The following is an 18465-nucleotide window of genomic DNA, read 5'->3' as shown; positions in this document are numbered from 1 at the left end:
TCTGCAGCGAGTGGCAGGGGTGGGAAACAGGCACAGTAGCACACCTGGTGCCAAGTGCATTATTTTCCATCTCCCAGCAATGCAGCAGCAACTGGAAAGGGTTGAGTAGTGAGCAAGTGCGGCGAAGGCAGACAAGGCATGGTAGCACAAGGTGACCACCACCGGGAAGGAGCAGCTCCCTCTCATCTGTTCCAGCCTCCACCATCACCTCCCCCAACCCTTTATTCCAGGCATGACTGTGCCTCCTCGTCACGGCCAGCTTATGTTAGGGGCCCCACCTGCATATGTGTAGGGGCTATTGTGGTATCATGGATAATTACTCCAGAGAAAATTACATTCTCCCAAATTGGATTTCTGCAATCTTCTGCATTTTTTTTAAAATACCGTGCTGGAAGTTACTCCCACCCAAAAATGGACAGTGCCCTTCATCAAATTAATGACAATTGTTAACTTAGGCTAATTTCTTCATTTGCTGTCCTTTTCAGAGACTGTTATAGTTAAGATTTTTATGGGCAGATAGTTTCCCGAATCTTATATTATTTTAATTTACCAGTGTTCTTTGTACACTGATGTCACGAGTGAATGGCTCAGTATAGATCTTTAAAAGTAACGTTTAGCTATTTAAAATTGGATTATTCACAAGTGGAGGATGAGACATCCCTGTTAAAATGCTTTTTTGTTTTCTTCTGTTTTTGACCGAAACAATAAAATTGAACCAAATTAATGATCCTCCAAAATAACAATTATATCTTTTAAAATACAGCACAAATTCTTAAAATTACATTTGCTGTTCCTGCCCAATTTCAGTGGTAAATGGGAAATCTTAGTGATGAACAAATAAGTTTAAGCAGCAACCTGGGCAAAACAGAACTTCTTAAAATGAGCAAAATTTAGAAGCAAATGAATTAAAGGTTATTGCAACATCATTTTACACTTGTATTATCACCTCACCTTAGACAGTTCATGCCATCCTGTTTTGGCTTTAGCAGCTAAGAAGTCATGGACTTGCTCACAGGCAAGCAACGAACAATCTTTGTCATATATTGAGCTGCAACTAAATGAAAGTCGTTTCATTAAAAACATGCTTCCATGTTTTCTCAATTACATTCAAAGCTGAGCAATAGTTTCCTAACTACTTTTGAATAATTCAATAACATTACAGATGAATGAACAACCAAGACAGTTACTGCATTAAATCTTTGTAATTATATATTAAACAATAGGGGGAAAAAAGAAAAGAACTTTGGTGCCGCTGATAGTTCAGTTGGCAAATTCCCCACCCATTGTGAAATTAAGCATTATCAACCAGAAAGTGTCAGATTTAATATCTAATCGATGCTGAGTTGGTTGAGCAGATGGTGCTACAGTCATGATGCTCTAATTGATTTGATTTCCCCCAATCAGGAAAAGGAGTATCTACAAATTCAAGGCTACCTGATTCTAATCATAGCCACTGACCCTTGCTGGGCTGAGTTTGTATGCAGGTTGAGCAAAGACAGGTCAACCTAGGATAAATGTTCCTCACACGACACACACAAAGCTCTAGCTCACTTTGCCTCTAAAGAATAGTTGTTGGAGGCAGGTACCAGAGTCTGATTAACATGAGTCATTTCTCTCAAGAATAGGAACAAAAATGAGATAAAGTTTATTTTTTAAGGAGAGGGACAATATAGCATGAGGTTATAAATACATACAAGAAATCAGAAAGGCTATGAGAGCAAACGTACGTTGTGCAGTGTCACTGTAGAAATCAACAAACAAATTATATGATATAGATGGTGCAACTAGAGTCATTCAAATGACAAAATGCAGATAATGAAATACAACAGCCATAAAATGTAAATACAGGTCAATGTTTAAGATAGGCGCTGAATTCCCATGGTCTGTTCTTCCAGTGGTAAGCTTAGAGACAGGAAGGGTACATAACTAGATAGAGTGGTAACATATCTCAACCTTACCATCTTTCTGACTCCACCAGAATTAGGTTTTGGGTGGTAAGGCTCATTATCAACCCCTCAATCATGACCCCAACCCCCATCACCAAACCATCCTCATCTCCCCATCATCTCCCAGACCATACAGAACCTCATCACCTCAGGAGATCTCCCACCCACAGCTTCCAACCTCATAGTCCGGGAACCCCGCACCGTCCGATTCTACCTCCTTCCCAAGATCCACAAGCCTGACCACCCTGGCCGGCCCATTGTCTCAGCATGCTCCTGCCCACCCCTCCCCCCCCCCCCCCCGGACCCATCTCCACCTACCTTGACACTGTCCTATTCCCCCTAGTCCAGGAACTCCCCACATACGTTCGAGACACCACCCACACCCTCCACCTCCTCCAAGACTTCCGTTTCCCCAGCCCCCAACGCCTCATCTTCACAATGGATATCCAATCCCTCTACACCTCCATCTGCCATGACCAAGCCCTCCGTTTCTTCCTCTCCCGACATCCCCAACAGTACCCTTCCACCGACACTCTCATTTGTTTGGCTGAACTGGTCCTCACCCTTTAATATTTCTCCTTCGAATTCTCCCACTTCCTCCAGACCAAAGGGGTAGCCATGGGAAGCCGTATGGGCCCTAGCTATGCCTGTCTCTTTGTTGGCTACGTAGAACAGTCTATCTTCTGTGGTTACACCGGCACCACTCCCCACCTCTTCCTCCGTTAAATTGATGACTGCATTGGCACCACCTCGTGCTCCCGCGAGGAGGTTGAGCAATTCATCAACTTCACCAACACATTCCACCCTGACCTTAAATTGACCTGGACTTTCTCTGACACCTCCCTCCCCTTCCTGGACCTCTCTATCTCCATTAATGATGACCGACTTGACACTGACATTTTTTACAAACCCGACTCCCACAGCTACCTGGATTACACCTCTTCCCACCCTACCTCCTGCAAAAATGCCATCCAGTATTCCCAATTCCTCTGCCTCCACCATATCTGCTCCCAGGAGGACCAGTTCCACCACAGAACACACCAGATGGTCTCCTTCTTTAGAGACCACAATTTGCCCTTCCCACGTGGTTAAAGATGCCCTCCAACGCATCTCGTCTACATCCCGCCCCTCCGAACTCAAACCCCACCCCTCTAACTGTAACAAGGACAGAACCCCCCTGGTGCTCACCTTCACTCTACCAACCTTCGCATAAACCAAATCATCTGCCGACATTTCCGCTACCTCAAAACGGACCCCACCACCAGGGATATATTTCCCTCCCCACCCATTTCCGCTTTCCGTAAAGATCATTCCCTCTGTGACGACCTGGTCAGGTCCACGACCCCAACAACCCACCCTCCCATCCTGGCACCCTCCCCTGCCATCACAGGAATTGCAAAACCTGTGCCCACACATCCTACCTCACCTCCATCCAAGGCCCCAAAGGAGCCTTCCACATCCAAAGTTTTACCTGCACATCCACCAATATCATTTATTGTATCCGTTGCTCCCAATGCGGTCTCCTCTACACTGGGGAGACTGGATGCTTCCGAGCAGATCACTTTAGGGAACATCTCCGGTACACCCGCACCAATCAACCACACGGTCCTGTGGCCCAACATTTCAACACCCCCTCCCACTCTGCCGAGGACATGCAGGTCCTGGGCCTCCTCCACCGCCACTCCCTCACCACCCGACGCCTGGAGAAAGAACGCCTCATCTTCCGCCTCGGAACACTTCAACCCCAGGGCATCAATGTGGACTTCACCAGTTTCCTCATTTCCCCTTCTCCCACCTCACGCCAGCTCCAGCCTTCCAGCTCAGCACTGTCCCCATGACCTGTCCTACCTGCCTATCTTCCTTTCGACCGATCCACTCCACCCTCCTCTCTGACCTATCACCTTCATCCCCACCCTCAGTCACCCACTGTACTCTTTGCTACCTTCCCCCACCCTCCTCTCTGACCTATCACCTCCATCCCCATCCCCACTCACCTATTGTACTTTATGCTACTTTCTCCCCACTCCACACCCCTCTCATTTATTCCTCCACTCTGCAGGCACCCTACCTCTATTCCTGATGAAGGGCTTTTGCCCGTAACGTCAATTTTCCTGCTCCTCAGATGCCACCTGACCTGCTGTGCTTTTCCAGCACCACTCTAATCTAGACTCTGGTTTCCAGCATCTGCAGTCCTTGTTTTTAACCTCGTTATCAACCTGCCCATCCTGCCACTAACTGAACCCAATTATAGAGTCATAGAGGTGTACAGCATGGAAACAGACCCTTCGGTCCAACCTGTCCATGCCGACCAGGTATCCCAACCCAATCTAGTCCCAACTGCCAGCACCTGCCCATATCCCTCCAAACCCTTCCTATTCATATACCATTCCAAATGCCTCTTAAATGTTGCAATTGTAACAGCCTACACCACATCCTCTGGCAGCTCATTCCATACATGTACCACCCTCTGCGTGAAAATGTTGCCTCTTTTATATCTTTCCCCTCTCACCCTAAACCTATGACCTCTATTCTGGACTCCCTGATTCCAGGGAAAAGACTTTGTCTATTTATCCTATCTATGCCCCTCATAATTTTGTAAACCTCTATATGGTCACCCCTCAGCCTCCGACGCTCCAGGGAAACAGCCCCAGCCTGTTCAGCCTCACCCTGTAGCTCAGATCCTCCAACCCTGGCAACATCCTTGTAAATCTTTTCTGAACCCTTTCAAGTTTCACAACATCTTTCCGATAGGAAGGAGACCAGAATTGCACACAATATTCCAACAGTGGCCTAACCAATGTCCTGTACAGCTGCAACATGACCTCCCAACTCCTGTACTCAATACTCTGACCAATAAAGGAAAGCATACCAAACGCCGCCTTCACTATCCTATCTACCTGCAACTCCACTTTCAAGGAGCTATGAACCTGCACTCCAAGGTCTCTTTGTTCAGCAACACTCCCTCGGACCTTACCATTAAGTGTATAAGTCCTGCTAAGATTTGCTTTCCCAAAATGCAGCACCTCGCATTTATCTGAATTAAACTCCACCTGCCACTTCTCAGCCCATTGGCCCATCTGGTCCAGATCCTGCTGTAATGTGAGGTAACCCTCTTCGCTGTCCACTACACCTCCAATTTTGGTGTCATCTGCAAACTTACTAACTATACCTCTTATCCTCACATCCAAATCATTTATATAAATGACGAAAAGTAGTGAACTCAACTCCAATCCTTGTGGCACTCCACTGGTCACAGGCCTCCATTCTGAAAAACAACCCTCCACCACCACCCTCTGTCTTCTACCTTTGAACCAGTTCTGTATCCAAATGGCGAGTTCTCCCTGGATTCCATGAGATCTAAGCTTGCTAATCAGTCTACCATGGGGAATCTTGTCAAACGCCTTACTGAAGTCTATATAGATCACATCTACTGCTCTGCCCTCATCAATCTTCTTTGTTACTTCTTCAAAAAACTCAATCAAGTTTGTGAGACATGATTTCCCACGCACAAAGCCATGCTGACTATCCCGAATCAGTCCTTGCCTTTCCAAATACATGTACATCCTGTCCCTCAGGATTCCCTCCAACAACTTGCCCACCACCAACGTCAGGCTCACTGGTCTATAGTTCCCTGGCTTGTCTTTACCAACCTTCTTAAACAGTGGCACCACGTTTACCAACCTCCAGTCTTCCGGCACCTCACCTGTGACTATCGATGATACAAATATCTCAGCAAGAGGCCCAGCAATCACTTCTCTAGCTTCCCAGAGTTCTTGGGTACACCTGATCATGTCCTGGGGATTTATCCACTTTTAGCCGTTTCAAGACATCCAGCACTTCCTCCTCTGTAATCTGGACATTTTGCGAGATGTCACCATCTATTTCCCTACAGTCTACATCTTCCATATCCTTGTCCACCGTAAATATTGATGCAAAATATTCATTTAGTATCTTCCCCCATTTTCTGTGGCTCCACACAAAGGCCGCCTTGCTGATCTTTGAGGGGCCCCCTTCTCTCCCTAGTTACCCTTTTGTCCTTAATATATTTGTAAAGGGGGATCTAAGATGGCGGCGATCTGAGAAGATCACACTGCAGAGCTTCGCATCGCAGCAGGAGCAGGATAGTCCTTTAACCCACCCAACCCAGATCATCAGGATTTCTTGGGGCATTGGAAAGATTGTGGAGCCCCAAGAAACATTTACAAATTGACTTACCTGTATTTTCAGCTGTCCAGAAATGCCTAAAAAGGGAGGAGTAGCATCTGAGGCCGGGCCTGCAGCAGCCTCGGAGCCAATTACTCTCCAGGACCTGGTGAACCAGCTCTCGAAATCTCGTGAGATGTTGGGGAAACAGATTGAAGGGAAGTTGGCTCCAGTCTCTCTCATGCTGCAGAAGCATGAGCAGCAGCTGGGAGACCTGGAGAAGAGGACGGATGAGGTGGAGCACAGGGTCACAGTGGTGGAAGCTGATGCCAGTTCATTCAAGGAAAAGATCCAAGCCCTGAAGATGCAGGTTTGTAATTTGCATGACCAAGTGGATGATCTTGAAAACAGGGGCAGGAGACAAAATCATTCGGATCATCGGTCTGCCTGGGGGTAAGGAAGGTGAGCGGCCTGCGGAATTTGTTGAAGATTGGCTTCCGAAATTCCTTGACTTGGATACTGGCATGAGAGGATTGAAGATAGAGAGGGCTCACCGGGTCGTAGCACAGAGGTCGGGTCTGGGTCAACGCCCTCTTCCTTTCCTGGTGCGGTTCTATCATTACCAGGATAAGGAGAGAGTCATGGAGGCTTCCAGACTCCAGGGGAAAGATCCAAAGGCCCTAATTTACGAGGGGTCTAAGATCATGTTTTTTCAGGACTTTTCAGCGGCGGTGATCCAGAAACGAAAATCGTATGATGGTGTCAAGAGAAGATTGAAGGAGCTTGGGATTCAGTACTCCCCGAGATATCCGGCAGTGCTTCGGATGACCTTCGATGGATCCATGCATCTCTTTGACACATCGGAGGAGGCAAGAGACTTTGTGGACAAACTAACCTAATTTAAACAATTGTAGGATGCATAAATATCGTTGCTTGGGTATGCGTTTATCATTCTGTAAAAGAAATGGAGGACATCCAGTTGGAGCTCTGCTTTTCCCCTTTTTTTGCCTCTATTGATGATAATTTGGTTCAAACTATGTCTGGCGGTGGTTAAGATGTACATTTTAAATTTCGAAGTTAGGACATACCAAAGAATGGGTGGGGTATTTATTCCCCCTTTTTTTATGAAAGAATGTTTTTTAATTCATATTGATATTCTATGGGGAGTTTATTCTTTTTAGCTTGTGCTTGCGATGCGGTTCTAGCTGGGAGAAATGAAGGTGGTTGAGATGGTTAAATGCCTATTTATGGGCAGTTCAGGATGGGTAGTTGCCCCCTCCGGGCAGGGGGCGAGTTCCCCTACTCAGCGCTATTTGCGCTTTATATGTTGGTTTGTTTTCTGGTTTTTGTTGTTTTTTATTTTTAATAATTTCGTATGTTTGTTAAATGTAGTGGTTTTAGTTTATGTAGACAATAGACAATAGGTGCAGGAGTAGGCCATTCTGCCCTTCGAGCCTGCACCACCATTCAATGTGATCATGGCTGATCATCCTTAATCAGTATCCTGTTCCTGCCTTATCTCCATAACCCTTGATTCCACTATCCTTGAGAGCTCTATCCAACTCTTTCTTAAATGAATCCAGAGACTGGGCCTCCACTGCCCTCTGGGGCAGAGCATTCCACACAGCCACTACTCTCTGGGTGAAGAAGTTTCTCTTCATCTCTGTCCTAAATGGTCTACCCCGTATTTTTAAGCTATGTCCTCTGGTTTGGCACTCACCCATCAGCGGAAACATGTTTCCTGCCTCCAGAGTGTCCAATCCTTTAATAATTTTTTATGTCTCAATCAGATCCCCACTCAGTCTTCTAAACTCAAGGGTATACAAGCCCAGTCGCTCCAGTCTTTCAACGTAAGGTAGTCCCGCCATTCCAGGAATTGACCTCGTGAACCTACGCTGCACTCCCTCAATAGACAGAATGTCTTTCCTCAAATTTGGAGACCAGAACTGCACACGGTACTCCAGGTGTGGTCTCACCAGGGCCCTGTACAGCTGCAGAAGAACCTCTTTGCTTCTATACTCAATCCCTCTTGTTATGAAGGCCAGCATGCTATTAGCCTTCTTCACTACCTGCTGTACCTGCATGCTTACCTTCATTGACTGGTGTACAAGAACACCCAGATCTCTTTTTACTGTCCCTTTACCTAAATTGATTCCATTTAGGTAGTAATCCGCCTTCCTGTTCTTGCCACCAAAGTGGATAACCATACATTTATCCACATTAAACTGCATTTGCCATCTCGAGCCACCTCCTTCAGTACCCTGGGATGTAGACCATCAGGCCCCGGGGACTTATCAACCTTCAGACCCAACACCAATTCCTGGCAAATATAAATTCCCTTAAGTTCAGGTCCTTCAGCCCCTGCTACCTCTGGGAGATTGCTTGTGTCTTCCCCAGTGAACACAGATCTGAAGTACCAATTCAATTCTTCTGCCATTTCTTTGCTCCCCATAATATATTCCCCTGTTTCTGTTTTCAAGGGCCCAATTTTAGTCTTAACCATTTTTTTGCCTTTCACATACCTAAAAAAGCTTTTACTATCCTTCTTTATATTTTTGGCCAGTTTACCTTCATACCTCATTTTTTGTCTGCGTATTTCCTTCTTAGTAATCCTCTGTTGTTCTTTAAAAGCTTCCCAGTCCTCTGTTTTCCCACTTATCTTTGCTATATTAGACTTTTTCTCTTTTAACTTTATATGTTTCTTAACTTCCCTCGTCAGCCAAGACCACCCATGCCTCCTCCTCGGATCTTTCTTCCTTTTTGGAATGAACTGGTCCTGCAACCTCTGCATTATACACTGAAATATCCGCCATTGTTCCTCCACTGCCATCCCTGCTAAGGTACTGCACCATTGAATTTTGGCCAGCTCCTCCCTCATAGCTCATAGTTCCCTTTATTCAACAGAAATATTGCCACTTCCGATTGTAGCCTCTCCCTCTCAAATTGCAGATTGAAGCTTATTGTATTATTGTCACTACTTCCCAATGGCTCCTTCACTTTGAGGTCCCTGATCAATTCTGGTTCGTTGCACAATACCAGATCCAGAATTGCCTTCTCCCTGGTCGGCTCCAGCACCAGCTGTTCTAAGAATCCATCTCGGAGACATTCCACAAAGTCTCTTTCTTGAGGTCCAATACCATCCTGATTCTCCCAGTCTACCTGCATGTTGAAATCCCCCATAACATAACAACTGTAGTAACATCTTTGCGACAGGCTAATTTCAGCTCCTGATTCAACTTACATCCGACATCCAGACTACTGTTTGGGGGCCTGTAGATAACTCCAAAGAGTGTCTTTTTACTCTTAGTATTTCTCAGCTCTATCCACACTGACTCTACATCCCCTGATTCTAGGTCCCCCCATGCAAGGGACTGAATATCATCCCTTACCAACATGGCCACCCCACCCCCTCTGCCCGTCAGTCTGTCCTTATGATAGCACGTGTAGCCTTGAATATTTATTTCCCAGGCCCTGTCCACTTGAAGCCACATCTCAGTTATCCCCACAATATCATATCTGCCAATTTCCAGTTTTTATATTTGGTGGACCATGTGACACTAAGACTCAGCAATTTGTGGTTCGGGTTCCTCCTCTCTGGAATCTAAATGTAATTGCAGAAGATTATGGCTAATAATTTGATTAACTGGTGTACCTGGAATATCAAGGGAAGTCACTCACCAATTAAGAGGAAGAAGTTACTCTTGAGTCTTAGAAAGGAGGTGGATATTGCTTTGTTACAGGAGACACATTTGGAGGACAAGGAGCATCTGAAATTACAGCAGAATGGCTTTGACCGAGTTTATTTTTCATCATTCAATACCAGAAGTAGGGGAGTGGCTATATTGGTAAGGAAAAATCTCTCATTTAAATTGTTGGAATGTGTTAAAGACCCATACAGTTTGTAATTCTTAAAGCCTTGATAAATGGGGAAGAATATGGCATTTTAAATGTTTACTGTCACCCAGCTCATCCTCTTAAATTCTTGGTAGATGCTTTTTCTAAACTGATAAGTCTCAAGTCTCGGCACATCATTATAGGGGGAGATTTTAACTGCCTCATGGACCCCACAGTAGACAGGTTGCCTAAAGGTCCCTTGATACCCTCTGCACAAACTGAACAGTTATTGGGTCTGTGTGGGGAATTAGGGTTGGTGGACGTCTGGAGGTGTCTCCACCCTACAGGTAGGGATTTCACTTTTTTTCTGCAAACCACACAGATGTCACACGAGGATTGATTTTTTTTTCTGACCCCTGCGGTAACCCTGGATCTGGTGGCATCCTGTACGATTGGTAATATTGCCATCTCTGATCATGCTCCACTGTACCTCATGGTTAAAATTAAGGATGTTACAGTGGATTCTAGGTACTGGCGAATGGACCCCTTTATTCTCATGGACAGCAAGTTTGTGGAGTATTTCTTTAGGGAATTTCAGGCATTCCTAGACATCAACATAGGCTCGGTTGATAGCTCATCTGTTCTCTGGGAAACTGCCAAAGCTTATGTCAGAGGGTTAGTTATTTCATATTCCACCAGTAGGAAGCAGCAGAAGGGTGAGCAGCAACGTCTCCTTGAAGCACGGTTGAAGGCAGCTGAGAAGGCCTATTTTGACAGACCCTTGTTGGTCAAACTACAGAGGATTACTGCACTGCAGTCTACACTAAATTCCGTGCTCACACAGACAGCAAAGAAGGAGCTGGCTTTTGCAAAGCAAAGGTTATACGAGCATGGTGACAAGCCAGGCAAATACTTAGCATACCTTGCCAGAAAGAGAAGTGCCCCACAAACCATTACAGTGATTAGGGAAGGGTCTGGGAACCTAACATGTGATTCTAAAAAGATTAATGTGGCGTTCCAGAGATTCTACTCTAAGTTATATCAGTCTGAGAATTGTGAGGAGGGGCAGGCCAAAATGGAATCCTTTTTTAGAGATCTGAATCTCCCGGGTGTGACTCCCGAACAACAGTCCTTTCTCAATGCCCCATTATCAGAGCAAGAAGTGCAGGAAGCTGTGAGGCAGCTTCAGAGTGGAAAGGCGCCTGGGCCTGGTGGACTTCCCAGTGAATTCTATAAGGAATTTATAAGTATACTGTCAGGCCCAATGCTGAATATGTTTAATGATTCTTACAGTCATGTTTGTCTCCCACCATCTCTGAGAGAGGCCAATATTTCACTTATCCTTAAAAAAGGGAAGAATTCGGAAGACTGTGCTTCATACAGGCCCATCTCGCTCTTAAATGTGGACTTTAAGATCCTTTCTCAGGCTCTTGCATTAAGGCTGGAGACTGTGTTACCTTCTATTATTAAAGAGGATCAGACGGGCTTCATAAAGGGTCGCAGATCCTCCAATTACGTTAGGAGGCTGCTTAACGTAATTCAAGCATGCCAACAGCAGTCAATACAGGGATTGGTGATTTCTTTAGATGCAGAGAAGGCATTTGACCGAGTTGAGTGGCCGTACCTTTTCTATACTCTAGACCGGTTTGGTCTGGGTGAAGTTTTCATAAGATGGGTAAAGGTTCTCTACAGTGTACCTCTTGCTGCGGTCATTACCAACGGGGTATGATCAAGCAATTTTAATATTTCTAGGGGCAGCCAGCAGGGCTGTCCCCTTTCACCATTACTTTTTACGTTGGTGATTGAACCATTGGCAGGGGCCATTTGTGGGGATCTCAATATATCAGCTCCAGAAGTGGGGTCAAAATTACATAAGATCTCGCTGTATGCTGATGATGTTCTAATTTTCTTGACAAATCCAGCAGTTTCAGTGCCTTGCCTGATACAATGCATTCACGCGTTTGGCGCTTTTTCAGGGTATAAGATTAATTTTGCTAAATCAGAGGCTACGAAAGAGTTGGCTCTTGAGAGTGACGATAGATTCCCATTTAGGTGGTCACAGTGGGGTTTTGTGTATTTGGGCATATTCATTACTCCAGTTCTGGATTGGCTGTTCAAAGCCAATTTTACTCAGTTATTTGAAAAAATTAAACAAGATCTCTAAAGATGGGAGGCACTTCCATTCTCAGGGTTGGGTCGGATAGCGCTTATTAAGGTGAATATTCTCCCTCGTTTGCTATACCCTATATGGATGCTCCCCCTGATTTTCAATAAACAAACACTCAGGAGACTGAACAGTTGGTTCAGCTCCTTTATCTGGCACCATAAACGGCCCCTCATTAAATTAGCCAAAATGCAGTTGCCTTACAGATTGGGGGAGTATACCTTCCGGACATTAAAAATTACCAATTAAGCTTGCTTTTGACCTACGTGAGTGATTGGGTTTGTAGGGACCCTCTTTCAATATGGCTAGATATCGAAGTCTCCCAGGCGAGGTGGCCCCTTACCAGTTTGCTGTTTTTGGACAAAGTGAGGACAGTTAGGGAATATTGCCATAACCCAATAGTCATCAATACTGTTAAAGCATGGAGGGCAATTTGGCAGAGGGAAGGTAATATTGGCAAAACATCTTTGTTTACACCTTTCGTGGGTATGCTGAGTTTTCAACCAGGTATGATAGATTCAGGATTTAAACATTGGGCAGCTTGGGGCATATCTTGCATGGGTGATTTATTTGAGGGAGATGTCCTTCGATCGGTTAGTACGGAAGTACGAGTTACCTAATAGAGACCGCTTTCGTTTTTTTCAAGTTAGGGACTTTATTCAAAAAAAGACCACACTTTTGACTGATCCCTACAAATCTGACATAGAAAGAGGGGTACTGAGGGCTAAGAGTACACTCTCTGTCAGTACTCTATATCACCAATTGGGGGGTGCCACCTCAGATGAGTCTGATCGACTCTGCAAGATGTGGGAAAGAGAGCTGGGTGTTGAAGTTTCTTCAGAGGCATGGGAGGATATTTGGGAGAATGCAAGCAAGATATCAATTTGCAATAGGACCCATGCTTTACAGTTGAAGATTCTCCACAGGGTCCACTTAGCCCCAGACCGTTTGTCAAAATTTAAACCAGGGGTATCTTCAGCATGTACCAAGTGCAAAGTCTGTACGGGTACTCTTACCCATTGTCTTTGTTCTTGTAGGAGAAAGTGAGGACTGCAGATGCTGGAGATCAGAGCTTAAAAATGTGTTGGTGGAAAAGCGCAGCTGGTCAGGCAGCATCCTGTTCCTTTGATGCTGCCTGACCTTCTGCGCTTCCAGCAACACATTTTTAATCTTTGGTCTTGTGACAGGCTTCAAACATATTGGAACGCTGTGGTGGGTGCAATGGAGAGGATTTTAGGTGTAGGGGTGGAGAAGGACCTTATTTCGCTTCTTTTGGACCTACCCATTGCATTTCCTGCAGACTCGCTTAAGGAAAAACTTTTCAATATTCTTACATTCTGTGCAAGGAAGAATATCTTGCTAGGTTAGGTATCAGAAAACCCCCCAGGCCTGTCGGGTTGGCGGAAGATTGTTATGGAGCATATTCCCCTGGATTTTCTCACAAATATGGTACACCACAAAACTGAGAATTTTTCCAAGACATGGCAACCCTTTTTGAAATAACTGGACACAGATTTATCTGCCACACTAACAAGGGCTTTTATATAGCTGTAACGATTGTGTTTCATGAGTCCAATATCCAGGGAGGAGGAACTGTGAATGTATGAGTGTTTTGTTTGGCTGGGCTGAGTTATTACTATTTACTTGTTTGTTGTTATTTAGTTAGTTAAATAGCTAGTTTAGTTTTTTTTTAATTTTATACTTCTCTATATATGTTTATACATTCGTATAGGAGGATGGGTTGGGGAATTTCTTTTATTATTTGGGTTTAGTTTTGTACTATTTTGGTACTGTTTTGAATTGCATTGTTTTGTATTTGTTGTAATATTTAAAAATCTATTTTTTCTTAATAAAAATATATTATTTTAAAATATATATATATTAATATATAAAAACCCTTTGGATTCTCCTTAATTGTATTTGCCAACGCTAGCTCATGTCCCCGTTTTGCCCTCCTGATTTCCCTCTTAAGTACACTCCTACTTTCTTTATACTCTTCTAAGTATTCACTCGATCTATCCTGTCTATACCTGACATATGCTTCCTTCTTTTTCTTAACCAAACCCTCAATTTCTTTAAGAAGAAGGGCTCATGGCCGAAACGTCGATTCTTCTGCTCCTTGGATGCTGCCTGACCTGCTGCGCTTTTCCAGCAACACATTTTCACCTCAATTTAGTTAGTCATCAAGCATTCCCTATACATACGAGCCTTCCCTTTCACCCTGACAGGAATATACTTTCTCTGCATTCTTGTTATCTCATTTCTGAAGGTTTCCCATTTTCCAGCCGTCCCTTTACCTGTGAACATCTGCCTCCAATCAGCTTTCGAAAGTTCTTGCCTAATACTGTCAAAATTGGCCTTTCTCCAATTTAGAACTTCAACTTTTAGATCTGGTCTATCCTTTTCCATCACTATTTTAAAACGAATAGAATTATGGTCGCTGGCCCCAAAGTGCTCCCCCACTGACACCTCAGTCACCTGCCCTGCCTTATTTCTCAAGAGTAGGTCAAATTTTGCACCTTCTCTAGTAGGTACATCCACATACTGAATCAGAAAATTGTCTTGTACACACTTAACAAATTCCTCTCCATCTAAACCTTTAACACTATGGCAGTCCCAGTCGATGTTTGGAAAGTTAAAATCCCCTAACATAACTATCCTATTATTCTTACAGATAGCTGAGATCTCCTTACACATTTGTTTCTCAATTTCCCTCTGACTATTGGGGGGGGTCTATAATACAATCCCAATAAAGTGATCATCCCTTTCTTATTTCTCAGTTCCACCCAAATAACTTCCCTGGATGTATTTCCGGGAATATCCTCCCTCAGTACAGCTGTAATGCTATCCCTTATCAAAAATGCCACTCCCCCTCCTCTCTTGCCTCCCTTTCTATCCTTCCTGTAGCATTTGTATCCTGGAACATTAAGCTGCCAGTCCTGCCCATCCCTGAGCCATGTTTCTGTAATTGCTATGATATCCCAGTCCCATGTTCCTAACCATGCCCGGAGTTCATCTGCCTTCCCTGTTAATGACAAGGAACTGCCTCTCAAGGCTATTTATTAACAATATTACAAACTACAGAATAAATTATAAAGCAGTTACAATGACAGACTTTAATTATCCAAACACAGACTGGGATAGTACTAATGTACAGGGTGGGGAGGAGGTGTAGGAGTTGCAAAATGTCCTCGAATACGTTCAGGAGTTTTTTTTTAAAAAAAGCACCGTATATTTCTAATGCAATAAATTTGGAGACATCTTTTTTTTGGAATAAGTTGGGAGATGCAGAACAAGTGTCAACCGCAACATTTAGGGGACAGTGATCATCGTATCATAAAGGTTAGGTCAGTGTCATAATGATGGAAAAGGACAAAGAGTAATCAAAGTAAGAATAATTATCTTGGGGAAAGTCAGTTTCAATGCAGTGAGAATGGGTCTGGCCCAGTTCAATTGGACTGAAAATGGTGCCAGACCAAACAGAAATTGAATAATGGGTTACCTATAAAAATAAGAGATAGTTTGGGCTCAATCAAGGTATATTACCATGAAGTGTAAATAGAGAGCAAACAAAGCTCGAGCTCCCTGGATGAGGAAAAGGGAGATCAAAATAAAGAAAAACCGTACTTGTGATAGATGTCAGGCAGATAGCACAACTGAAAACCAGGCTGAATATAGAATGTTCAGATGAAGTGAAAATCGTTACAAGACAATCAAAGAAACAACATAAATAGTGACCAGCAGCTAATATCAAGAAGATTACAAAAATCATCTAAAAGGCATACAGATAGTAAATGGGTGGTTAAAACCAAAAAGGAATGGGGCTGACTATGAAAATGAATTTACACATTAGGGGTGTGACATCCATCCCTAAAAAAAGGACAAGATGCTGAGCAGGTCATAATGTGACCAGAGGTATTTCAGATACTCAAAGAAAGGTATAAAAATAAACCAAGCAACTACAGATCAGTCAGTTTTTCCTCATGGTGGAGAGGATTCTAGAAATGATAATTCCCAGACAAAATTAATTGCTGCTTGGTAAAATGTACATTAATTAAGGAAAACCAGCACAGCTTTACTAAAGGCAAATTGTGTTTAATTAACTTTAAACAAGGCAACAGGAAATGTTGATAAGAGAAACGTTGATGTGGTGTACATGGACTTCCAAAAGACATTTGATAAAAGTGCTGCACAACAGATTTATGGACAAACATAAAGCTCATGGCATCAAAGGGAGAAAATGCAGCAAAGTGAATATGAAGAGAGTCAGATCAGCCATTGAATGGAGCTCAATATTTAATATTCAGCTTGAGGAGCCGTATGGTCTACTCCCGTTTCTTATGGTCTTATTAACAGCATGGATACAACGTTGGTTGAGTGACAGGAAACAAATTTGCAGTCAACTGGTATTTTTCTGGGCTGATGAAAATGTGACGACACTATCATTTTAAGAGGTGTAATTTTGTCATGGCTATTTTTTAAATGAAGAAAGGTTGGGACATAGGTGATGAGCAGTCTGCTCCAAAGCCAATAAAGTAAACAGTTTGTGAGACCTTGGGGTTTTTTTCAAGTTGTAGCAACAGAGGCAGCACAGGTGGGTGGGGTCAAGCCCCCATAGAACCAGAATTTTAGTTTTAGCTTTCAGCAGTAGCTGGGGTCTGCTGCTAGAATTGCATGTGAGACAATCTATTTCATTGCATTTGCCAAAGATGTGTTTTGCAGGATGTTATTATAATAGGACAGTTGCAATTTAGTAGCTAAATAATCTATTATTCTCTTAAGTTTTCCCACAGAGTTAAGTTATTCCAATTCTTCGTTCTTTTGTTTGTATTTTATCTATAGTGTAAGAATAAAGTGTATTTTGCTTCAAGCCTGGTAGCTTGACCAAATGGAACACAATGCCTTACACTTGCCTTTAAAAATAAGAAAAAGTTAGGGTCTAGGCTATCTTCTTAATAAGGGGGTTTGGTCTGGTCCATAACAGAAGGTTTCTAGTAGAGTTCCCCAGAGACTGGGACACCTTTTTCTAATACATATCAATCATCTCGACACTTGGTGTACAGGGCATCATTTAAAAATTTGTGAATAATACAAAACTTGCAAGCATAAAGAAACCTGAAATAAGGATAATGTAGAACTTCAAAAGGACAACTTGATAAAACAGACAGACAAATATTGATGAAATGTAATGCCAAGTAGTGTGAAGTGATTCATTTTGGTCAAAAGAATGCAGAGACGCAATCTAAAAGAAAGAATACAGTTCCAAAAGGGAAGGCTGGATGGAGCAGATACCTGGGTGTATCTATGCATAATTCACTGAAGGTTGCAGAACAGGGAGAGAGAGAGAGAGAGAGTGGTTAATAAACCATATAACATGCTAGCCCTTATTAATAGGGTCACTGAGTATAAAAGCGAGGAAATTATGTTAAACTTGTACAAGATTCTGCTTTGGCCTCAACTGGAATGTTGTGCCCAGTTCTGGAGCCACACTTTTAGAAAGATATAAAAGGCATTACAGAGAGTGCAGAAAAGATTAATAAGAATGATTCCAGCAATGAGAAATTTCAGCTACGTAGTTAGATTGGAGAAGTTGAGACTGGGTTAACAAGAAACCTGATAGAGGTATTCAAAATCATGGAAGATCAGGTTTAAGTAGATATAAAATACGTTTCCACAGTTGAAGGAGCAAGAACAAGAGGGCACACTGGCAAAATAAACAAGGGCAACTTAAGAATAGTCTTTTTCATGTAGCACAAAGTTAGGATCTGGAATGAAATGCCTCAGGGATGGTGGTAGAGGCAGGTTCAATTGAGGCATTTAAGAGGGTATTGGATTGTTAACTGTAAAGGAAGAAATGGGCTATGGGGAGAAAATAGGGGAGTGGCAGTAGCTAAATTGCTCATACAGAGAACTGGCACAGATAAGCCAAAAGGCCTTCTTCTGTGATACCTATATATATATATATGGGAAACAGATGTCTACAGTAGTGGCTTCCATGCATGCTTTTGCCTGAAGTTCAGATTTGAAGAGTTTGAGTGCACTTTATTTGGAAAACATGTTTACCAAAACCAGCAGCAATCTTTCCACAATAGTGATTGTGATTTCTGAAATATGACTTGTTTTGGCAAATATTGCTAATAATTCTGCTTTGTTAGATGCATGTTGGGTGCATGAGTCAGGGGTAAATATTGGGTAGGAGAATGGATTTGAGTGGGTTTCTCTTTGGAGGGGCGGTGTGGACTTGTTGGGCCGAAGGGCCTGTTTACACACTGTAGAGAATCTAATCTAATCTAATTATGATCCAACATTATTTCATTTAACATAAGATTTCAGACACTCAAACCTCTGATACCGAAATCAAATAATTTTCCTATCCTA

The 18465-nt window shown here is 43.2% G+C and overlaps 1 protein-coding gene across 1 annotated transcript in view; it reads right to left on the bottom strand.

The window, feature by feature from the left end:
• efcab6 (EF-hand calcium binding domain 6) overlaps window positions 1–18465 on the bottom strand; it is a 111499-nt gene that overhangs the window by 26149 nt on the left and 66885 nt on the right. Inside the window, exon 20 of the mRNA XM_087997400.1 lies at window positions 952–1054. Within this exon, the coding sequence (XP_087853526.1) occupies window positions 952–1054 (103 nt within the window). The remainder of the gene's footprint in view (window positions 1–951; window positions 1055–18465) is intronic.

The sequence above is a fragment of the Chiloscyllium plagiosum genome, unplaced genomic scaffold (assembly GCF_037043375.1).
Source record: "Chiloscyllium plagiosum isolate Xiang-an unplaced genomic scaffold, Cpla_swu_hap1 HiC_scaffold_19, whole genome shotgun sequence".
NCBI lineage: Eukaryota > Metazoa > Chordata > Chondrichthyes > Orectolobiformes > Hemiscylliidae > Chiloscyllium > Chiloscyllium plagiosum.
This window is presented reverse-complemented; position numbering and strand designations above follow the sequence as displayed.